The 23,799-nt window shown below is 52.3% G+C and overlaps 1 protein-coding gene across 12 annotated transcripts; it reads left to right on the top strand.

Annotated features, from left to right (window-relative positions):
* The first annotated feature begins 516 nt into the window (after nucleotides 1-516).
* SMARCC2 (SWI/SNF related BAF chromatin remodeling complex subunit C2) lies at nucleotides 517-23,161 on the top strand. 12 transcript variants are annotated; one of them, XM_026001957.2, is made up of 30 exons: nucleotides 517-726; nucleotides 2,451-2,570; nucleotides 3,554-3,639; nucleotides 4,127-4,208; nucleotides 4,310-4,402; nucleotides 5,202-5,271; nucleotides 5,507-5,576; nucleotides 6,493-6,568; nucleotides 7,579-7,710; nucleotides 7,816-7,931; nucleotides 8,301-8,425; nucleotides 9,649-9,708; nucleotides 9,823-9,860; nucleotides 10,147-10,277; nucleotides 10,512-10,583; nucleotides 13,774-13,887; nucleotides 14,343-14,496; nucleotides 15,193-15,285; nucleotides 15,518-15,637; nucleotides 15,735-15,797; nucleotides 16,140-16,398; nucleotides 16,617-16,778; nucleotides 17,037-17,101; nucleotides 17,269-17,404; nucleotides 17,485-17,651; nucleotides 18,955-19,089; nucleotides 20,100-20,481; nucleotides 20,783-20,866; nucleotides 21,143-21,208; nucleotides 21,746-23,161. In XM_026001957.2, the coding sequence occupies exons 1-30, from the start codon at nucleotides 616-618 to the stop codon at nucleotides 21,820-21,822; spliced, it is 3,459 nt and encodes a 1,152-aa protein (XP_025857742.2). In that variant the 5' UTR covers nucleotides 517-615; the 3' UTR covers nucleotides 21,823-23,161. The 12 variants fall into 12 exon arrangements, with proteins under 12 accessions (XP_025857742.2, XP_072602377.1, XP_072602379.1 ...); XM_072746276.1 differs by having other exon boundaries at nucleotides 15,521-15,637; nucleotides 21,746-22,207; XM_072746278.1 differs by lacking the exon at nucleotides 21,143-21,208 and having other exon boundaries at nucleotides 15,521-15,637.
* Nucleotides 23,162-23,799: the final 638 nt, after the last annotated feature.

Raw genomic sequence — 23,799 nt, 5'->3', positions numbered from 1 at the left:
GAGGCGCCGGCGAGGCCTGCGGGGGGCCAGCTGGGGGCAGCGGCCGGCCGGGGGCGGCGGGGGGCGGCCGAGGGCTCCTCGGGTCACCGCGGCAGGGGGCTGGCCGGGCGTGGGGGGTCGGGCGATGGGAGCAAGGCGCTTCCTGGGCAGGGGGCCGGGGTGCCCGGGCCGTGCGGGCTCGGGGGCTGGGAGCGCGGGGCAGGGCCGGCCTGGCTCTCTGGAGGGCAGGGCCGGGGGACCCTCCGGCGCCGGGCGTCCGCTTGGGGCGGGTGGGGGGCCCCCCGCGCCCTGGGCTGAGAGGCCGCGGGAGGAGAGGCTTCGCGCCGGGGAGGGGGCGACCGGGGGCGCGCCCTCCGGGACGCAGCTGCTTCCCCGCGCCCCCGCCGCCGCCGCGGAGGCCGCCGGGGAGGCCGCCGGGTGCGCCCCGCGCCGGGAGCCGCGCCGCCGCCGTGGCCGAGAGGCCGGCAGGGGGCGCTGCGCGGGCCGGGCCGGCCCAGGCGGCGGGAGGCGGCGGCCGCGGCGGCGGGAGGCGGCGGGAGGCGGGCGGAGGAGGAGGCGGAGGAGGCGGGAGCTGAGCGGCGCGGGGCGGGCGGCGGCGGGCCCGAGCCCGAGAAGATGGCGGTGCGGAAGAAGGACGGCGGCCCCAACGTGAAGTACTACGAGGCCGCGGACACCGTGACCCAGTTCGACAACGTGAGGCTCTGGCTCGGCAAGAACTACAAGAAGGTACGCGGGCAGGGCCGCGCGGCCGGGGGCGGGACAAAGGCCGCGGCCGCCCGCGCCCCCCGCGCCCCCGTTTCTCGCCGCCGCGCGGCGGGTCCCGGCGCCGACCGCCCCCGCCCGGGGCCACAGCCCTGCGGGCCCTTCCGGGAGAGGCGGCGGGGGGCGGACGCGGCGCCGGATGCCCCCGGCCCAGCCCGCCCGCCGGAGCTGCCCGGAGCCGGGCCGGCGACGCTGAGGCCTCCGCGGGCTTTGTGTCCGCCCGGGAGGCGGTGGGAGCGGGCGGGTAAACAGGCACCGGGCAGGCCGGGCCCGCGGGCGGCAGCGCCCCCCCACCTGTCCCCGCCGCCCGCCCCACGGGAGCCGGGAGCTCGCAGCCCCGGGCACAGCCTCCTGCCACCTCACAATGGAGCCCCCGGCCGCTGGCCTCGCACCGCTCCGGTCCAGGGCGCCGGGCCCAGGACGCTGCTGCCTCAGCCCCCGGCCGCGCCTGCAGGTGACAAGCGGCTGAACAAAGGGCTCAGAAAGCCTTACCTGACTTTCCCGTCGAACCTCCCCCGGCGCTGTCTTTGTCTCGGGCCCGGCCGAGAGGGCCGTCCGCCCCGGCTGCGCCCGCGGACAGCTCGGCCTCCGCCCCGCGCCGCCCGGTGGGAGGCTCGCCGTCGGCCCGGCTCTTCCTGCCCAGCTCCGCAGCCTGTCAGGAGCTGCCGGGCGCTTAGGAGTCCGCCCCCCGGCCCGGCCGCGGCCCTTCCCCCGCGGCTCCTGACAACCAGCTGCCGGGCCGGGGGCGCCTGCACCCCAGCGCGAGGCCCCGGCTCCCAGGCCTCCACCTTTGACCTTCCGGAAGGTCCGGAAGGGAGATCAGCGGGGGCTTAGTCTCTGGCCCGGGGGGCTGACGGCCCTTTGTCGCTTACCCTCTGGTGCGGGGCTCTCTCTACATCTCCCACTGAGAGGAGCGCTGGTCTCTGTGATTAGGGTTGAGGAAGCGGGGGTCAAAAGGTAAAGAGAAAGTTAGCCTCCTGGCTCAGATTTAAATTAGAACAGGAGGCTAGGATACTAGGTTGCGGCACATGGAAATGCGTGAGAAGGCCCGGGGTTGCTTGTCTCAGATACTGTTTCCTCAGAAAGCATGGATGTTTTCTTGCTCTTCCTCACCAGGCTGGGTAGGAGCTGGTCCTTGCCCCCTCGAAGGCGTTTGTGCCCAGTTCCTAGCAGAAGCAGAAGGCCCGGCTCGGGCTCCCCGTCTGTTTGCCCTGCCTCACTTCCTTGCACCTTTCTTATTAGGCTATGTTGCAGGGGGAGTCTTGGCCTCCACAAAGTTACCCCCAAGAAATACACCGTGGTCTGGCTTAGAGCCTCAAAGATATTGCTTCCTTTGCCTGAATTTACTGAACCTTCAGGATCTTACCGCCCTCAGTGCTGTTGACTAGAAATCAGGATCCTACAACTAACTCCCAGTTTCAGAACGAAGCTGACAAGTAGGAAGCCCCACTTGCCTCCAGCACCGGCTGCTGGCAGGCTGGGTTGGGGGCAGCAGAATTTCAACTTCCGGTGAGGGGCTTAGATGCCTTCCCTTCTGCCATTTTCTTTATAGAAACTAGACATGTGGGGGAAGGAGACACTATTTTTTCCACCCCAGATGCTTCCAGGGCCCCTTGGGAAAAAATAAGGGAGATAGTGGACAGGTTGTCTGAGGTCTACTTCTCTTCCATTTGCCTCTGTTTCCCCAGTATATACAAGCTGAACCACCTACCAACAAGTCCTTGTCTAGCCTGGTTGTACAGTTGCTACAGTTTCAGGAAGAAGTTTTTGGCAAACATGTCAGCAATGCACCGCTCACTAAACTGCCGGTGAGTGCAAATGCAAGGGGATGAATCCTCCAAACTGGAGAGGGAACTGTGGGGTTTTTGTAAATTTCATACTTTTGGAGATGTGGGTAATTGCCTGTTATCCCCCCTCCCTGGTCAGGGGGATACTGGCTTGCCTTGGTCCCCAATTTACTCCTCCTTTTGTCTTGTAATACTTGGTGCAACGAGGTGCACCTGGCTGGCTGAGTCGGTGCAGTGTGCGACTCGATCTGGGGGTTGTGAATTCGGTGTTGCGTGTAGAGACTTCTTAAAATCTCTATTCTTCTTAAAAAAGAAAGAAACTTTATTCAACAGGTTATGTCAGAGTGTCTGAGCTCGTACATGAAACTCTTGTGGCGTGGTTGAAAGGGTACAAGATTGGGATTTGCATTGGCTTGTGTTCAAATCCTGGCTCTGCCACTTGGTATCTCTGTGATCTTGGGCAAGCCATTTAAACCTTTTAAGTGTCTGTTCTTCATCTCTAGATGGGAATAATATCTCTACCTTGTGGGGTTTCTGTAATGGTCAATGAGGTGACCCAGTAAGTACGTGGCACAAGATGGGGCTTTGTGAATACTGGTTTTTTTCTTTCCCCCTTCTTCCAGGCCACGTGATACTGTGGCATAGGGGTTAAAGAATTCCACCTTTGGGGGCACCTGGGTGGTTCAGTCGGTTGGGCCTCCCAACTCGATTTTGGCTCAGATCTCGAACTCAGGGCTGTGGGATCAAGCCCTGCATGGGGCTCCGTGCTCAGCAAGGTGTCTGCTTAAGACTCTCTCCCCCTCTGCCCCTCCCCCCTGCACAGTGTTTTTTTTTTTTTTTTTTCTCTCTCTCTCTCTTAAATAAATAGAGAAATCTTAAAAAACATGAAAAAGAATTCCAGCTTTGAGAGAGATTAGTTCAGCATGGGATTTTGTGGAAGGATTGTTAATAAGAGAATTTAGGATATAACTCTCACATACTACTTTCCTATCTCAATTTTGTAGATCAAATGTTTCCTAGATTTCAAAGCAGGAGGCTCCCTGTGCCACATACTTGCAGCTGCCTACAAATTCAAGAGTGACCAGGGATGGTGAGATGCCTACTTCTCTATGCTTCTTACATTAGAGGGGACTCCCCCTTTATGATTCCCTGGGTCTTTCTGGAGGTGGGAGAGCATAGGTAGACATCCTTGCAAGTCTCTTGCTTTGCTAGGTCAGTAAGCTTGACTTGCTAGGTCAGAAGAGTGGCTGAGTGTCAGAGCCAAAATAGTTTCCAAGAGTGAGTGAGCATGTGTGTATATGTGCATCAGTGTGTGTATTGTAGAGGAAAGGGGATTCTTAGGTTGGCATCTCAAGCTTTTCTTCGTCCTTTCAGACTAAGTACAAAGTGATTCATGGAGTTGAGATTAGTGAACCCGAGATCCCAGGCCATTTTGGCAACGGTTGCGGGCAAGATTGCTTCCTGATTTCCCGTGTTAAAAAGTCACATACCCCCCCCCCCCAAAAAAAAGTCACATACCCTAACCTCATCTTCAGACCTGATCTATACCACTCACTAGATTATTGCCTCTTCTCAAGGCGGCGTTACGATTTCCAGAATCCATCACGCATGGACCGCAACGTGGAAATGTTCATGACCATTGAGAAGTCCTTGGTTCAGGTAATAGTCAAGAACCTCTGCGGTCTATCTCCTTTCCCTCAGTGTAAATCCAAAATATGCTTTCCCCATGATCCTATCCCATCTATTTCTTCTCCCCACAGAATAACTGCCTGTCTCGACCTAACATTTTTCTCTGCCCGGAAATTGAACCCAAACTGCTAGGGAAATTAAAGGACATTATCAAGAGACACCAGGTGAGTGGGTGTGTGAGAAGTTTTGGAAACTCCATGCTTCTTTTCCTGATGTTTTCCGTACAATAAGCAGCCTTTAGATAACATGTTTTGTACTGCAGAGGCTGCTCTGCCTACTTGGAAAAAGATTAAAGCCTTGAGCCTCTCTTTCTCAGTTCACTTTTCCCATTTCCCAGTCTTGACAGGTTTGGATTACTATTCCTAGAGGCTGCATTGGCCTGAGGGTGAGGAAAACCAGAGATTTCCTGATTTCAGAGAAATGAAACCTTTACTCTAGAACTCTGTAATAACAAGCAAATGCCATTGCTAGGGACATACAGTCAGCTTTATGTTTCCCATGTGCAGATTATCTATTCAGAGGATTTTTAGAGCAACTTTAGTTCTTTAATTTCTCTTCATTATTAGCAGTATCCCAGCTATTTCCCTCTGCCTCTCAGCTTGTATGTGCTTAAAGAATGCAAATTGGGATCCCTGGGTGGTGCAGCGGTTTGGCGCCTGCCTTTGGCCCAGGGCGCAATCCTGGAGACCCGGGATCGAATCCCACGTCGGGCTCTCAGTGCATGGAGCCTGCTTCTCCCTCTGCCTATGTCTCTGCCTCTCTCTCTCTCTCTCTCTCTCTCTCTGTGACTATCATAAATAAATAAAAATTAAAAAAAAAAAGAATGCAAATTAACTTAAATACAGTTCTGAGCAAAATATGATTAGGAAGGCCAGTCTGTGGCTAAATCTTATTTTGGCTTATTTACACCTGTGAGTAATTCAGAGGGGACTGTGTTTACCTGCTTTTCCTTGTGCTGTCCAGGGAACAGTCACTGAGGATAAGAACAATGCCTCCCATGTTGTGTATCCTGTCCCAGGGAACCTGGAAGAAGGTGAGAGACCTGGGTTTTCCTGGCCTCTACAGTGGATGGCTTGGACTAGGACCAGGGGACTGTTCAGCCCCCACACACTGCCTGGGCTTCTCCTCTCTCCTTTCAACCCTGAGCCCTCCCACTGCCATATGTTCCTATTTCCAGGTCCCTGGCTGCAACATGAGTTGTGAACAGTTAGTTACCTTTTGTGTATCCCTTTAGCTTATATCTCTCCTTGTTCTGTCTCTATCCCCAGAGGAATGGGTACGACCAGTCATGAAGCGGGATAAGCAGGTTCTTCTGCACTGGGGCTACTACCCTGACAGGTGAGGATAGGGTCCTGGGGCAGGTTTGAGTACAGAAACCAGACCGAGAAGCCCTAGAACGTCTAGCAAAGCAAGCAGGCACTCTTTGGGGGTTATTTTTAGGTCTGTTTTGTTGGGGGTTGTTTTGTTTTGTTTTGTTTGTTCTCCTCCTCTCCATCATGAGAATCTGTCTTGGGAGAGGTTTGGACTTATAGATGAGGATTAAGCTAAAAGGACGGGGGCTTTATGTGTGAAATGGTTATTCCAGTGTTATCTGTGATAAGTAAATGTTAGAAACAATCTAAATGTCTAACAGTGGGAAAATGTTTTAGCAATTTGTGTATCTATTCAGTGGATTAGTATGGAGCCATACTAATAGAAATACATACAATAGAAATAACATGGAAAAAAAGAAATCACTGGATAATTTATAGAAAATGTTAAATGCAAGTTGTGAAATAACATAGTAACATTGGAATTATGTAAAAACAAAATTGTAGGGGCACCTGGGTGGCTCAGTGGTTGAGCATGTGCCTTTGGTTCAGGTCATGATCCCGGGGTCCCGGGATCAAGTGCCACATCGGGCTCCCTGCAAGGAGTCTGCTTCTGTCTCCGCCTCTCTCTCTCTCTCTCTCTCTCTCTCTCTCTCTCTGTCTCTCATTAATAAATTAAAAAAATGTACAGGAAAAATTTACTGGAAAAAAATATATATACCAAATAGTTGTGTTGGGCTGATTCTTTTTTTTTTTTTTTTTGGAATTGTTTTTTATTACTTCATAATGGAAAAAAACCCGATGTTAATAGGAAAAACAATCATACCAAAAAATAACCCAACAACCCAGTGCTTTTTATAAATGGAAAAGGTAAAAGATTTGTACTTTACTATTCTACAATCCCATCCCATTGATCCTATTTCACGCTCAATTTCCCATGGCAGTTATGACACGTGGATCCCAGCCAGTGAAATTGAAGCATCTGTGGAAGATGCTCCAACTCCTGAGAAACCTAGGAAGGTGAGCATTTCTTGCCCCCCTGACCACAAAAAGTATTCCAGGGGGTACCTGGCTGGCTCAGTTGGTAGAGCATGCAACTGTTGATCGTGGGGTTGTAAATTTGAGCCCTGTGTTGTGTGTAGATGTTACTTAAAAATAAAATCTTTTTAGGGGTGCCTGAGTGGCTCAGTCAGTTAAGTGTCTGCCTTTGGCTCAGGTAATGATCTCTGCATCCTGGGACCCAGCCTCCTGTGGGGCTCCCTGCTCAGTAGGGAGCCTGCTTCTCCCTCTCCTTCTCCTTCTGCCCCTCCCCCCTGCTCATACTGGCTCTCTGCCCTTTCTTTTTTTTTTTTTTTCTCTCTGCCCTTTCTAATAAATAAATAAAATCTCTTCAAGAAGTTTAGAGTTTACATCAAAACTTTATAGTTGGGGGATCCCTGGGTGGCTCAGCGGTTTGGTGCCTGCCTTTGGCCCAGGGCGCGATCCTGGAGTCCCGGGATCAAGTCCCACGTTGGGCTCCTGGCGTGGAGCCTGCTTCTCCCTCCTCCTGTGTCTCTGCCTCTCTCTGCTTCTCCCTTCTCCTGTTTCTCTGCCTCTCTCTCTCTCATAAATAAACAAACAAATAAATAAATAAATCTTAAAGAAAACATTATAGTTAAAAAATAATAATAAAATAAAATCTTAAAAAAAAAAAAAGATGTATACTGGGACCAGACCACTCTTTGGAGGTCAAGCACAGGCTCTTGTCTCCTTCAGCTCTTCTCTTAAGGGCCCCCAGACAGGGGCACCTGGGTGGCTCAGTTGATTGGATGTCTGCTTTCAGCTCAGGTCATGATCCCAGGGTGCTGGGATTGAGCCTGGCATCAGGCTCCCTGCTTAGCGGGGAGCCTGCTCCTCCCTCCCACTTGTGCTCTCTCTTACACTCGCAATCGCTCTCTCAGATAAATAAACAAGATCTTATAAAGGGGGGACCCCCAGACAGCTGTGGCTTTCAGGTTTCTCTCCAGCACAGTCTGCCTTTTGTACTTCAGGTTCATGCAAAGTGGATTCTGGACACAGACACTTTCAATGAATGGATGAATGAGGAAGACTATGAAGTAAATGATGATAAAAGCCCTGTCTCCCGCCGAAAGAAGATTTCAGCCAAGACTCTGACGGATGAGGTGAAACTTCCTCTTCTTTCTTCCCTGATCCCTTAGCACAAGCTTGGGGATAAGTCTTCAGTGGGGCTTGTTGGCTGACATTCACTCCAATTCTCCAACCTGCAGGTGAACAGCCCAGATTCAGATCGACGGGACAAGAAGGGGGGCAACTATAAAAAGAGGAAGCGCTCCCCCTCTCCTTCACCAACCCCAGAAGCTAAGAAGAAAAATGCCAAGAAAGGGTATGCCAGCCGCTACCCTGCCCCACCTTCACCACTCTCTCCATGTTGAAGGAAGGAAGGATAGACTCCTTCCTGTAACTACCTGGCCCTGACCGGGGTCGGCCCTGCTCCTATAGGTGTCCTGAGAGGGAGGGTGAGGTCTTCTTTAGCTGCCCACTTGTTAGTTCTAGTTGCAGCCACTAGTGACCTCAGAGTGACATCTTCAAGGGAAGACCTTTGCACTTCCCTGTCCTCTGTAGTGATGCGTGTCTATGCATGCTTAGCTCCCCCTTGGGGATTCTCTCTTGCTTCACTCCCCTTGAACCTCAGCTTCCAGGGACTCCTTGCTTAAGGGTGACCAGGTTAGCTTTCATTACCTTTCCTCCCCAGTCCCTCAACACCTTACACCAAGTCAAAGCGTGGGCACAGAGAGGAGGAGCAAGAAGACCTGACAAAGGACATGGATGAGCCTTCACCAGTCCCCAATGTAGAGGAGGTGACGTTACCTAAGACAGGTACGGGCCACACCAAGCTTCAGGGACCTACCTTCCGAGAGGGCTGATTTCTCAGGCCAAGCTCCAGGTCTTGAGGATCTGGCCCTTCAATTTAGCTGTTTATTAAAATTATTCTTCCCAACATGGGCAGTCCTCTGACTTGAGCCACATCTGAGTTGTGTACTGTGCTTGTACCTGACAGTAGTTGTTTCTGAACTGTTTTTGATCACATACCCCCTTCAGTAAAGTATTTGAGCACAGATTATTATTATTATTATTTTTAAAGGTTTTATTTACTTATTCATGAGAGACACAGAGAGAGAGAGGCAGAGACACAGGCAGAGGGAGAAGCAGGCTCCACAAAGGGAGCCCGATGTGGGACTCGATCCCAGAACCCCGGGATCATGACCAGAGCCGAAGGCAGATGCTCAACCACTGAGCCACCTGGGTGCCCCTTGAGCATGAGTTATATATGTGCTGCTGTACCGTTGCTTTAGGAACATCGTGAGACACATGCAAACATTATCTTAAAAATGGGAAAATGTAAAGGATAAAATGAAAAAACAAATATAAAGAGAAGTTCTGCTATTCTCTACCTGTATTCCACTGGACCATCTCTTGCCGTCCTGTGTGAGAACCCCACTTTGGAGACCATTGCTTTGCAATGATAGAGAGTTGTATAGCTGCAAAGGTGGACTGCAATCTGTATTCCATAGACGAGCTCCGATGTCAAGGAGTGTATTTCAGGGGTTGCGGTGGGGGCTACTGAGATAGAGGAGTGCTGGCCTCAACCCCCTTCATCAATCACCGCAGCTCTCTTCCATATTCGTGTTTTCTCCTGAGCTGTTGTGTATGGATTCGGTTAAGAGAAGCCCCCTTGCTTTCAAAAATGTTGGCGATCCAACCAGTCCTCTCCAGAGTGATTTGGTCAGACTCTGTCTCAATCCATTAAGAGTTCACAGACACACAGATGGAGATAAGAGGGGCCTGTTAGAGACAGGAATGCTTGATGAGTGTCCGGAGAGTGGAAGATGCTTCTGTATAGGAAGAGTTAAGTGACCGTTTGGCGTGGGGGGGGAAGGAGGGAAAGCGGCAGGTGAGTTTCAAGCCCCAGAATGACTGTGCCTGGAGGGAGTTACCGAACCCTTTTGTGATCAGAGATCTCTTAGAATTGTTAAAGGTGGAGAGTTAAAGACTTGATTCGGGCAGACCCTGTCTGATAAAATGACTCTCTCTCCTGGCAGTCAACACTAAGAAGGATTCAGAGTCCGCCCCGGTCAAAGGAGGCACCATGACTGACCTGGGTAAGGAGAGGAGGCTCTGTGGCCCGCTTCCCCTAGCCTGCCACGGCTTTTCAGAGAGCAGGACTCTTGCTGCTGCTCTGGCTCCACTCCTGATTTGCTCACTCTCTCTTTCAGATGAACAGGAGGATGAAAGCATGGAGACCACGGGCAAGGTGGAGCCAGTTTAGAGAGGCCCTCTCTACCTCTCTATGGGATTTGGATTTGCGCTTCTAAAGTTCCTTCTACCCAGAACTTTCTACTGCCTAGGGTTTTCCCACCTTAGTCTAGTTTTAGCTGTTGTTCAGTACTCAAAACTCTGACCCTTTCCGGGTCCTGGGGCCCTTAACAGTCCATTCCTATGGCATCATTAGTTCCCACTTTCCCGGGGTGTGGGAGAAGCAGAGGGTTGCCAGGGGCAAAATGGGAATGCTGAGTGTCCAGCAGCCTCCATACTTTTAGGATGAGGATGAAAACAGTATGGGGAATAAGGGGGAGCAGATGAAGAATCCGGACCTGCACGAGGACAACGTAACTGAACAGACCCACCACATCATCATTCCCAGCTACGCTGCCTGGTTTGACTATAATAGGTACTCTTGCTCCGACTTCTCACTGCATCCCTATTTCCCTGCCTCCTGAGGCCAACATGTTGTTCCCCTTCTGTCTCCAAATAAATTATTTCTTCATCAACCAGGTAGACTGGGGTACGCTTCAGTGTTGGCGGAGCTTCTGGTCTCCTTGAGTCTTACCGCCTCTTTTCCCTCTCTTTGAGGCTCCTGTCTCTGCTCGGGCGCCTTCTGAATCTACTCTGTCTTCTCTTGCAGTGTTCATGCCATTGAGCGGAGGGCTCTCCCTGAGTTCTTTAACGGCAAGAACAAGTCCAAGACCCCGGAAATGTAAGGAGATCTCAGCTCATGACTCTTTCTCCCTCCCGTCCCTGATCACCCTTCCTGACCCAGCAGGATTCAATTTAGCAAATATTTCTTGAGCTCTCCGATGAGCTAAGCATTGTGCTACTCTCACAAAGATGTGATCTCTCCCACGGGCACCCCCAGCCCAGCACTGTGGCCACAGTAGAATGCTCTCTTGGATTTGCCTGGGGGCAGGATTAAGCATGGTCTTCTGTCCAAAATGGGTACCTGCTCTGATGCCTCCATCTCTCAATAGAGGACAGAGCCTGCCAATCCATAAACAAATGAGGTATCTAGAACGCAGATGTCCCTAGCATAAATAATAGCTTTGACTAAAATGTGAATGGCCATGCTAGTCCCAGAGAGTAGATTTTAGTAGAAAAACAGGAGGAGCCATGAAGATGCAAGACTTGGAGTGAAGGGATGGAGAAGGCTCCCTGGAGAGAAGTGTTCTGTTTCTCTGTTTCTGAGAAGCATGGGCTTAGGGTTTAGAAGTCTTTGTCATCTTCAAAGTGTTGCCTCAAGCCAAACCTGTTTGGCTTTGGATGAGTCTTGGCAATCTTCTATGGTTAGGGATGCTCCAGGATAAATATCAGAATGAAAAGAGTGAGAAAGAGTTGATGCCCCTGAGAACTGAACAAGCTTGCTTCCCAGCTGTTCCTCAGCTTCCCCCTCTCTGAGGCCATCTTGCCATCCCACCATGCTTCTTTCTCTGTAGCCTGGTAGGGTTCTCTCTTCCCCAGGGAAAGCAGTATGTATGAAGAAGCCTCACTCTCTCCAGAGGAAAAGGGAATAATGAACTGGTGACAGGAATTCAACATGGTCTGTAGGCAGGGTTGGATCTGGAACTGTTCTACACTTTGTTCTCTTGACGTAAGATAGTAAATAGTGATAATTGCCTGCGTTGACTGAAAGTTTACTATCTCCTGGACACCATACCAAGTGTCTTAGAGGCATTGACTAATCTTCACATCAGCTTTAGAGGTACATCCTCTTATCCTCTCCAGTTTACTGATTAGGAAACTGAGATACAGAGAGGTTAAGCCACTTGATTAAGGTCACCCAGCCAGTGAATAGAAAAACCAGGATCTGACTTTTTTTTTTTTTTTTAATTTTATTTATTTATTCATGAGAGAGAGAGAGGCAGAGACACAGGCAGAGGGAGAAGCAGACTCCATGCAGGGAGCCCGACATGGGACTCTATCCCAGGTCTCGAGGATCATGCCCTGGGCTGAAGGAGGCCCTAAACCGCTGAGCCATCCAGGCTGCCCAGGATCTGACTTCTTTAGACTGGTTCATGTCCTCAAACTTTATGCTATACCACACAATAGCCACCATTTGCTGAGCTCCTAAAGTGTGCCTGGCACTGTACTAGACTAGATCTTTCTAGTCCTCAGCAGACACTCCATGGTACAGATTAGGAGACTGAGGTTCAAAAAATGTAAGCAACTTGCTCAAGGCCATCATGGTAGAACTGGAATTTGAACTTAGATCTTTTCCACCTTCAAAACCTATATTCTAGGGGGGCCAGGGTGGCTCAGTTAAGCACCCAACTTTTAATTTCAGCTCAGATCATGATCACAGGGTTGTGAGATCGAGCCTGGCATCAGCCTCTGCAGTGGGCATGGAGCTTACTTAAGATTCTCTCTCTCGGGATCCCTGGGTGGCGCAGCGGTTTGGCGCCTGCCTTTGGCCCAGGGCGCAATCCTGGAGACCCGGGATCGAATCCCACATCAGGCTCCCGGTGCATGGAGCCTGCTTCTCCCTCCTCCCGTGTCTCTGCCTCTCTCTCTCTCTCTCTATGTCCATCATGAATAAATAAATAAAAATCTTTAAAAAAAAAAAAAAAGATTCTCTCTCTCCCTTGGGGACCTAGGTGGCTCAATTGGTTGAGCATCCGACTTGTGATTTCAGCTCACGTCATGATTTCATGGGTCGTGGGATCAACCCCCAGTTTGGGCTCCATGCTCAGTGGGGAATTGGCTTGAGATTCTCTCCCTCTGCCCCTCACACCACTCACATGTGCTCGCTCTCTCAAATAAATAGATCTTTAAAAAATAATTTAAAAAAAAAAGATTCTAAAAAAAGAAGAAAAAGATTCTTGGGGCACGTGGGTGGCTGTTGGTTAAGTGGCTGCCTTTGGCTCAGGTAATGATCCCAGGGACCTGGCATTGAGCCCTGCATTGAACTCCCTGCTCAGCAAGGTCCTGCTTCTCCTTCTCCTTCTGCCCCTCTCCCTGCTTGTGCTTTCTTGCTCTCTCTCTAACAAATAAATAAAATCTTTAAAAAAAAAAAAAAAAAAAAAAAAGGGACATCTGGGTAGCTCAGTGGTTGAGTGTCTGCCTTTGGCTCAGGGCATGATCCCAGGATTCGGGATCAGGTCCGGCATCAGGCTTCCGGCATGGAGCCTACTTCTCCCTCTGCCTGTGTCTCTGCCTCTCTCTGTGTGTCTCTCATGAAGACACATTTTTTTTTTAAGATTTTATTTATTTACTCATGAGAGAGAAAGAAACAAAGACAGGCTGAGGGAGAAGCAGGCTCCACACAGGGAGCCTAACGTGGGACTCAATCTCCAGGATCAGGCCCCTGGCCGAAGGCGGCGCTAAACCGCTGAGCCAACGGGGCTGCCCTCTTAAAAAAAATCTTAAAAAGATTCTTCTCCTGCCCCTCGCCCGTGCACACTCTCTCTCCAATAAAAGCATAAATAAATAAATATAAATATATATGTGTATATATATTTTTCTTTTTTAATGAGCTCCACATCCAGTGTGGGACTTACTTAAAAAAACAAAAAACATTCCTTATAGCACATCGTGCTGACTAGTTGGATGCAGGGATAAAGACATCCCCTTAACACTGGCTTTTGGAAATAAGGGCACCTTTTCTTGCGTTTTGGCTGCTTGTTCAAAAGTTGGATGAAACTTCCCCAAGTATAGCCAGGGAGACAATTCATTTAACTAAGAAAACCCCATCAAGGAAAACAGGGCAATGTTTGAACCCCTTGCATCTAGCATGTGTAGACTCACAGTGGTTTCTGAGGCAGACGATCCACTCTGTTCTCTTCACAGAGTGGTTCACACAGGAGGAACCATCACCTCTTCTATCACTTTTCCTACCCTTCAGTCCTCAGCCGACTTATTTTCCTTCCTCTCACCTCTCTGTCTCTCCCCCCAAGCTACCTGGCTTATCGAAACTTCATGATTGACACTTACCGGCTGAACCCCCAAGAATATCTCACCTCCACTGCCTGCCGTAGGAACCTGGCTGGTGATGTCTGTGCCATCATGAGGTGGGTCTGCAGCTGAGGGGACAGGGGTGCATAAGAATGCCTGTCCACGGATGTCTCTTGGCGTAAGGGGAGCTTCCAGCAAAGAGCATAGGGGAACAAGTAGGGAAAAAAAACACCTCTAAGAGAAAGGCATGGTTCACACTCAGGGCATGTGTGACTTGCAAGAATGGTAGTGGCCTTCTCTGGTGTGTGGAAGAAAGAAGGAGTGTGTCTGTAGTTGAAAGATCCCGGTTCAATTTTCCTGGCTCTCCAGGAAGAGATGTTGGGTGGATATGGAGAGAGGTCTAGACTGGAAGTGGAGGCCTGGGTGTCACTGGCACTTAGCGAGTGAGGGGAGGTGGGATTTGCCAGGGAGTAGAATGAGCAGAGAAGAGAGCTGGGGAAAGAGCTTTACACCCCACCTCTGCCCCTCTCTGGCTGCCCTGTGTGACCCTGTCTCCCCTCTCTCCTGCTAGGGTCCATGCCTTCCTAGAGCAGTGGGGTCTCATTAACTACCAGGTGGATGCTGAGAGTCGACCGACCCCGATGGGGCCTCCGCCCACCTCTCACTTCCATGTCTTGGCAGACACACCGTCGGGGCTGGTGCCTCTGCAGCCCAAGACCCCGCAGGTAGGGTGAGGGGCTGCGGGGGCGGGAGCGGGGGTGGGGGTGCTGGGAAAAACTGGGCTTCTTCGGACTTTTCTTTTCTGGTTTTTTAGGGTAATGGTTCAGGAGTGTTTTGAGGCTTCTTCCTTTTCCATGGGATGCAAAGGGCCACAGGAATCAGCCCCGTGTGTTTAGCACCCTCTCTCAGTCTCTGTACCTAAGACTGCGAGGACTTGCTGAGAGAGAAGAGATGCTCCTGGTCCTCGAGGAGCAGACAGGCCAGCGTAGGGCATGGAGCAGTTAGAGAAAAATGGCTTAAAACTAAGTTGCATGAAATTTTTTAACTTTGTCGTGTTTCCAACTTTTTTTTTTCATTTTTGCCTCAAACTATTATCACTTCCATTTTTTTTTTCCACTTCCATTCCATACATTACAAAGCTTAAGAGGAGACAGATTACGTGGCTTGCCCAGGGTCACAGACTACCAAATCTAGGATTAGAACCTAATTGTCCAGCTCCTAAAGAAACTTACAAAGTTTTACATGAATACCAATGGGGATCATGCCAGCTACAGATCTAACTGATCATTAAGGGAACACGGAACCGTGGCATGAGTGCCCCCAGAGCTTGCAGGCCGCCCAGCATTTGGTCTTGAGGCCTCCAGGGCCTCAGCCTGGTCATTTTCTGCCCAGCCTCCATGACGCCAAGCTCTGTCCCCCAGGGCCGCCAGGTTGATGCTGATACCAAGGCTGGGCGAAAGGGCAAAGAGCTGGATGACCTGGTGCCAGAGACGGCTAAGGGCAAGCCAGAGCTGGTAGGTGGGGTGTAGACCCCGCTGGGCTTCTTATTTGCCCCTTTATTGGGGGGCCCCTGCCCGGGAAGAAGAGACGTGAGAGCAGAGGAGCTACAGCAGTGAGGGAGGAAGCCCCACCCAGCGGTGTCCCTGGCTTTGGGAAAGAAGCTCCTTCTGTCTGTTTTCTCTCTCTGTCGGCCCCTGGCGCCCGTGGTCACCCGGACTCACCTCTTTCTTTCCCCTCCACAAATAGCAGACCTCTGCTTCCCAGCAAATGCTCAACTTCCCTGACAAAGGCAAAGAGAAGCCAGCAGACATGCAGAACTTTGGGCTGCGCACAGACATGTACACAAGGAAGAACGTCCCCTCCAAGGTACGGAGGGGGAGGTGCGGGCTGACTTCAGCGCTGGAGTGTCCTTGTCCCATAGGAGCCAGTGCTCCTGCCTCTGACCCGCCCATTTCTCCTGCAGAGCAAAGCTGCAGCCAGTGCCACTCGAGAGTGGACGGAGCAAGAGACCCTGCTACTCCTGGAGGTAATTGGGGCAAGGGAAAGAGGGTTTTCCATGACAACAGAAGTGGCCAGGGTGCCAGCCGCGCTCACGAGTGGGGAGAGCATGATCTCATCCCCAGTCTTTCTCTTCCCTGATGCCGGCCGCACCTGCCCCGGGGAACAGCTCCCGGCCAGGCATTTGGGCCATTTCATTAAGTCCATATCCTTTCGTAGTGCTACTTGGAGATTCCCCTGGGACCCAGCAGAATCCACAAATACCACAACCAGAGAGCTTTGAAGCCCGCTACCCTTAGTAGGATGGGGGGAGTTGACCTTCAAGGAAAGTGGCTAAATAAGGAAGTTGTGTCTCCACCACTACCACCAGGCACTGGAAATGTACAAAGATGACTGGAACAAAGTGTCAGAGCACGTGGGAAGCCGCACGCAGGATGAGTGCATCTTGCATTTTCTTCGTCTTCCCATTGAAGACCCGTACCTGGAGGACTCGGAGGCCTCCCTGGGCCCCCTGGCCTACCAGCCTATCCCCTTCAGTCAGTCAGGCAACCCTGTTATGAGCACTGTTGCCTTCCTGGCCTCTGTCGTCGATCCTCGAGTCGCCTCTGCTGCTGCGAAGTCGGCCCTAGGTAATGTGAAGGGGTCCCAGCCTCTGTAGTTTTGGTTTGAAAGGCCCTCGAGTGTGGCTGCCCTACTGGCACTGTCTGCTGCTGGTGTCAGCGCAGGCACCTGTCTAGCTCCACGCTGGTCTAGATGAAGAGACGGGCTTCTGAGACAGCTTCCACAGGGACAGCCAGACCTGCCCGCCCGCCCCTGCCCCCAGCCTTGTCCTCTCTGCACCTTGCAGAAGAGTTCTCCAAGATGAAGGAAGAAGTACCCACAGCCTTGGTGGAGGCCCATGTTCGGAAAGTGGAAGAAGCCGCCAAAGTGACAGGCAAGGCCGACCCAGCCTTCGGTCTGGAGAGCAGTGGGATCGCAGGGACCACCTCCGATGAGCCCGAGCGGATCGGTGAGGCCTGGCAGGGTCCCGGATCTCTCTCCTTTTGCCAAGAGCCCGAGCCATCCCAGGGCCCTCCCTGCCTTGGGTCATCCTCAGAGCACGAGATGAATGGGGAGAATCGGCAGGGCTTATATTTCCCCCGGGACCCCGCCTTTGGGACCGTGGCTCTCTGCTAAGATCTTGGCTAAGAGAGCAGGCTTTTGGAAAAGTTTTACAGAGACGGACTCTGTAGCAGACATTTCCCATTTTCTCTTCCCCCGGGCCCAGAGGAGAGCGGGACTGATGAGGCACGGGCGGAGGGCCAGGCCACAGAGGAGAAGAAGGAGCCCAAGGTATAGGGAATGAGTGGGAATGGGCTGGGCTGTGAGGCTGGGGCATGGGGCGTGGGGAGGGGAGGCCGAGAGCCTCCCCAGTAGGAGGTGGGAGTTCACCTCCCAGTCCGGCCCTGTATGTACCAGCTACCCTGACACCGTCTACTTTTCTTTCACTGGGATGTCAGGAAGCCCGAGAAGGAGGTGGGGCTACTGAAGAAGAAACAAAGGAGAAGACCAGCGAGGTCCCCAAGAAGGATGAAGAGAGAGGGAAACAAGGTGACAGTGAAAAGGAGTCAGAGAAGAGTGATGGGGACCCCATAGGTGAGCCTCCGCACCTGGTGCTTGGTTTCTAGGGAAGAGAAGTGGGCTGCTGGCCTAACCCCACCTTCTTCCTGGCCCAGTTGACCCTGACAAGGAGAAGGAACCAAAGGAAGGGCAAGAGGAAGTGCTGAAGGACATGGTGGAGTCAGAGGGGGAGAGGAAGACGAAGGTGGAGCGGGACATCGGCGAGGGCAACCTCTCCACTGCCGCAGCCGCCGCCCTGGCCGCCGCCGCAGTGAAGGCCAAGGTGAGGGCCAGGGGCCCAGAAGACCCCCAGGAAAGGCACTGCCCCCTTCTCTGATCTCACTTCCCCTGCGGGAAATTTTTCTCAAGGATGTTTCCATAACGCTGGCCCATTTCCTTCTCATTTTGATCCCAAGAGGGAGAGTTGGTTGTCTCTTCTCGAAGCTTTTTAAAGCATGCATTTGTTTGTTTGTTTATTTATTTATTTGTTTGTTTATGATAGTCAAACACAGAGAGAGAGAGAGGCAGAGACATAGGCAGAGAGATAGTCACAGAGAGAGAGAGAGAGAGAGAGAGAGGCAGAGACATAGGCAGAGGGAGAAGCAGGCTCCATGCACTGGGAGCCCGACGTGGGATTCGATCCCGGGTCTCCAGGATCACACCCTGGGCCAAAGGCAGGCGCCAAACCGCTGCGCCACCCAGGGATACCCTTTTAAAAGCTTTTTACCATTAGGCCTATGTCTATCCTCTAATTATTTGACCTTATCTTTTGCCACTCTCTCTTTTTTTTTTTTTTTTTTAATTTTTATTTATTTATGATAGTCACAGAGAGAGAGAGAGAGGCAGAGATACAGGCAGAGGGAGAAGCAGGCTCCATGCACCGGGAGCCTGACGTGGGATTCGATCCCGGGTCTCCAGGATCGCGCCCTGGGCCAAAGGCAGGCGCCAAACCGCTGCGCCACCCAGGGATCCCTACTCTCTCTTTTTTCATGTTCTTTTAAGAATATGAAGCCTTTGCTACTCTGTGGGTTGTGACCACAGCAAGTTCGTTCTTTTTTTTTTTTTTTTCTTTTTTTTTAAAGATTTTTATTTATTCACAAGAGACACAAAGAGAGAGGCAGAGACACAGGCAGAGGGAGAAGCAGGCTCCCCACAGTGAGCCTGATGTGGGATGCGATCCTGGGTCCCAGGATCACGCCCTGGGCCAAAGGCAGGTGCTCAGCCACTGAACCACCCGGGCGCCCCCAGCAAGTTCTTTTTTTTTTTTTTTTTTTTTTTTTAAGATTTATTTATTTATTTATTTATTTATTTATTTATTTATTTATTTATTTCTGATAGAGAGAGAGAGAAAGAGACACAGGAGGAGGGAGAAGCAGGCTCCATGCCGGGAGCCTGACGTGGGACTTGATTCCGGTACTCCAGGGTCACACCCTGGGCCAAAGGCAGGCGCTAAACCGCTGAGCCACCCAGGGATCCCCCCAGCAAGTTCTTTCTTAAAACCTGCCAGCCTCACCCTACGGCTCTCTCCCAGACTTGTCTCCCCTGGGGCCCTCCGGCTCACCTGCCGCCCTCCCCGCCTTCCCTAGCACCTGGCCGCCGTGGAGGAGAGGAAGATCAAATCGCTGGTGGCCCTGCTGGTGGAGACCCAGATGAAAAAGTTGGAGATCAAACTCCGGCACTTTGAAGAGTTGGAGACGATCATGGACCGGGAGCGAGAGGCAGTGAGTAGCAATCCCTGGGGGCCAGTGCAGCCGAAGGCCACAGCCTGACACTGGGCCGGGCCTTGGTTGAGGATGGGCGTGAACAGCAGTGGAGAAAGGCTGAGAGTGGCAGAGCTTCGTGGCGTAGGGGCAGGAGGACCCAGCCCTGGGCAGTTAAGGACAAGTGGCTCACAGGGGAAGCCTGGAGCCCGAGGTCCCACACGATGTTGGCATCATGGGGCAGAGATTCTAGTTGGTTTTTTGATTGCCTTGGGTCCAGGTCCTTGAGCAGTGTTTGGCCCATCGTAGACTCTCGGTCAATAAGTATTCGTCGAGTGATCGAGCAGGTTTAAGGGATGATGAGAGGGAAGGGGCTTCAGATCCAGGAGGTGAACAGGAAAGGGGATAGAATGGACATGGTATTGAACCGTTTTGGCTTTGAGATGATACAAAAAGAAATGTAAGACAGGGATCCTAGCAGAACCTACTGCTTAACCGGAGACCCCAATATCCAGTATGGAGGCATCAAGAACAGTGAATGCTTAAACTAGCTGACAAATTCAGATTAAAAGTCCTGAGAGATAATGAAATAAAGGCAAAGCTCAGAGGCCACAGAGTTGATCTGGGATGGCTTCCTGCGCTTGGTAAGCATTTTGCCAATTTTGAGGAAAGAACAGACCATGAGCTGACATTAGTAACGGGAAGCATTTTCCCAATGAAAATCATGACCGATTTCGAGCTTTGGAGCTGAAATGAGTCAGGGCTCCCACTAGATGAACTCCACCGCAGTGAGAAGCCACTCGGGCAGCCAGACACTGCGGTGGGGATTCTGGAACGGGGAGGGCAGGGCAGGGCCCCCGGGAAGGCCAAGCCCAAGATCTTCCCCCTCGGGAAGGCCGAGCCCAAGATCCCCCTTGCTGCAGGGAACTGCCAGAATGAGAGGCAGGGTTTGTCGGGACGGAGAAGGCGGTGGGGCGTTTGCCTTCGTGGGCTTCTGCACGTGGGTAACAGTCCCCACTTGGCACCGGCAGCTGGAGTATCAGAGGCAGCAGCTCCTGGCAGATAGACAAGCCTTCCACATGGAGCAGCTGAAGTATGCCGAGATGAGGGCCCGGCAGCAACACTTCCAGCAAATGCACCAACAGCAGCAGCAGCCACCGCCAGCTCTGCCCCCGGGCTCCCAGCCTGTCCCACCCACCGGCACTGCTGGGCCGCCCACGGTTCACAGCCTGGCCATGGCTCCGGCCTCCGTGGCCCCCGCTCCTGCTGGCAGTGGGGCCCCCCCCGGAAGCTTGGGCCCCTCTGAACAGATTGGGCAGGCAGGGTCAGCCGCGGGGCCACAGCAGCAGCAACCAGCTGGAGCCCCCCAGCCTGGGGCAGTCCCACCAGGGGTTCCCCCCCCTGGACCCCATGGTAAGTGACGGCTTCTGGAACTCCTGCTGACCAGGGGGCCCCCGGTGAATGTTTGGATTCCCTCTTGAAAGGGATATGTGACAGGACGAGATTTCTACAGATGGGCTCTCCTCCCTTCTACCCCTGAACCAACAGGGCTCCCTCCCCACATCCAAATCTTTGAGTCTCATCCTGAGGCTTTACCGCTTACTATCAGGAAAGGTGGTGCTGAGGAGTGGCTAGGTGATCCTTGCTAGCACAGTGAGTCGGTAAGGGAGATCTTACGCTTCTAACCCTCTTTACCTCTTCTCTTTGCTCCCAGGCCCCTCACCGTTCCCCAACCAACAAACTCCTCCCGCAATGATGCCAGGGGCAGTGCCAGGCAGCGGGCACCCAGGCGTGGCGGGTAATGCTCCTTTGGGTTTGCCTTTTGGCATGCCGCCTCCTCCTCCTCCTGCTCCATCCATCATCCCATTTGGTAGTCTAGCCGACTCCATCAGTATTAACCTGCCCCCTCCTCCTAACCTGCATGGGCATCACCACCATCTCCCGTTTGCCCCGGGCACTCTCCCCCCACCTAACCTGCCTGTGTCCATGGCGAACCCTCTACATCCTAACCTGCCGGCGACCACCACCATGCCATCTTCCTTGCCTCTCGGGCCGGGGCTCGGATCCGCCGCAGCCCAGAGCCCTGCCATTGTGGCAGCTGTTCAGGGCAACCTCCTGCCCAGTGCCAGCCCACTGCCAGGTGAGAAGGGTCCTGGAGGGGAAGAGGGTGAGGGAGAGGGGTCCACATGGAGGGATGGGGGTCAGCTAGGGGAAGGGCTTAGGTCATAGAACTTCCACAATCCTTTTTGAATGATCTGGTAAATTAGAACACAGGGGGAAGGGCCTCTCTGGCTGTCCTCCACCATTCCCCATCCTGGCAGCTGCCACCTCTGGGATGACGTTGGGGCCTTTCACTGGTGGGTCACGGAGGAGTCCTAAGGCACAGCGTCTCAGTTGTAAACTTGAAAAACAGCTACCTGTCTGCATGATGATTGGCATCCCCTTTGCTTGTTCCCATCACGTTCAAATGCCCCATTTAGAGAGTTCCCTTGGGGGCAGGAGGATTGTAGGTATTTCTGTCTGCCCAGTGTGAGGTGGGAGAGGGTTTTGGGGAAAGGCTCCCTCGGTCACCTACCCACCCATTGCATGCCATGCCCAGTTCTGTTCGTCTGTGGTGGCCTGGGTCTGGATCCCTTTCCTGCTCACCCTAGCTGATTCATCTTCCTTTTCTCCACAGACCCAGGTACCCCTCTGCCTCCAGACCCCACGGCCCCGAGCCCAGGCACAGTCACCCCTGTGCCACCTCCACAGTGAGGAGCCAGCCAGACATCTCTCTCCCTCACCCCCTATGGAGATCAAGGTTCCAGGAACAGCCCTCTCCCCACCACTGGGACCCTTCCCCAGCCTGGAGAGTTCATCACTACGTAAGGAAAGCTCTTCCTGCCCCTCCAAAGCCCCCATCATGCCTGTCAGAGGCATGCATTTTTATATCGGATTATTCACGGACTTCTGTTTAAAAGATGTTTCTAATGTCTGGGAGAGAGGATAGGATTGGGGATGCTGCCCTCAAAGGGCTGGGGAAAGGTGTTTATACAAGGTTCTAATTAACCACTTTTAAGGGTGCACCCCCTCAAAACTACTGCATTTTTTACGGATGAGAAAAAAATGAAGCCCTTTAAAGAAGTAGAGAGATTAAAAAGCCACATTGGAGCTCCCTCCACCCACTAAAAAAAAAAAAAACAAAAAAATTACAACTTTTACATTTTTTGGAGGAGGGAGGTGACAGGAAAGGGGAACTAAGGTTCTGGAAGAACTCTGGGGATAGAGTAGGGTGCAGAATCTGTCTCCTCCAGCCCCTCATTAGTAACCGAATCAACTCCCCAACCCCATCAGCCACCCCATCCCCGGTTTGTTCCTACTAATCTCTCCTGTGCCTCCTCAGTGTTGCTGTTTTAGGTTACCCCAACTCAGCCAATGACCCCTCCCCCCCAAATGTCAGTTTTGTGTTTTTAAAAGTCACCTGCGTAGTTGATGTCAGCGTATGTGTATTTGGTGGGGAAACATATTTTGGGGATTCCTGTGGTAGGTAATAGAGGAAGGAAGAGCACTGTTCCTCCTCCCTGGGCCCTGTCACTGGGCGCCTAGAGGACATGGAAAAGGGAGCTAGAGAGGATGGGGAGCTGTAAAAACCTGCATTTTTCAAAAAGCACTTAAGCACCTCCTTCTTCTGACTTGGTGGGTCACCCCTCTAACCTCTTCCCTCTTCCACCGAGACCATCAGAACCTTGACTGGTAGCTTGGGGTTCCCTGGGATTTGGAGACAGTGGAGGAGGGGTGCCCAACCTAGGGCAGTGCCTACCCCAGCTTGCAGCTCGGCTCTGCCCCCCGGATTCCACAGCCTCCCATCTTTCCCTTCTTCATCCTTGATGTGAAGGTGGACAGGACCCCGGGCGGGCTCTCCACTAGTTTGCCTGGTCCCTGCCACCGGGCCTTTGTCGCTCACGTCCCCGTGTTTCTCTTCCTTTGCGTCTCGGCACCTTTCTTCTGTTCAAAAGTTTTCTGTAAATTTTTTTCTTTCCTTTTTTTCTTTTTTCTTTTCCTTTTTCTTTTCTTTTTTTTTTTTTTTTTATAAATTAATTTGCTTTCAGTTCCATCTTGTGAATGCCTTCTGTGTTCTCTGACCTGTGGCTGCCAGGCGCAGGGGGTTGGGGCTGGGGGCAGCCTTTCCAGGGGCATTCGCCTGGGCTGGAGAGGCACTGGACAGCCCATAGGCACACAGGCACTAGGCCTCTCTCCACAACAGGCTCAAGGCAGCACAGCTGTCAGGACTGTGCACTGTTTTGGGAGCTGGGCAGAGGCTCTCACCTGCCCTAAAAATAGCTGTTTGAGACTTGGAAGGACATCCTCCCAACCTGGAGATTTTGTATATTTATCCTTTCAGAAGTAATGGCTTCATTCCTTCCCTTATTAGGCAGGAAGAAGGCAGGCAAGTCACATACTTCTGTTATTACTGGCCACTAGCCCTACCGAGGTGACAGGCTCAGGCAGTGCTAATATGGCCTGGCTTTAGCTCCATTAAACACTCCCTGGGCTTCCCCCACAAAAGGCCATCAGTGCTTGGGAGAGGGACGGCTGGGTTTAACCAGATAGGAGGGCTACGTGGACTTCCTGAAAGGAGGCAGACAGAGGATGGCCAGCCTTTGGTTCTAAAGGGATTTATGGCTTCCTTAATTCCCCCAAGCGGTAGCCTCTGAAACATCAGTGAATGGGGCCAGTATTTCTTAAATGACA

Source organism: Vulpes vulpes, unplaced genomic scaffold, assembly GCF_048418805.1.
Source record: "Vulpes vulpes isolate BD-2025 unplaced genomic scaffold, VulVul3 u000000697, whole genome shotgun sequence".
In the NCBI taxonomy this organism is placed as follows: Eukaryota; Metazoa; Chordata; class Mammalia; order Carnivora; family Canidae; genus Vulpes; species Vulpes vulpes.
This window is presented reverse-complemented; position numbering and strand designations above follow the sequence as displayed.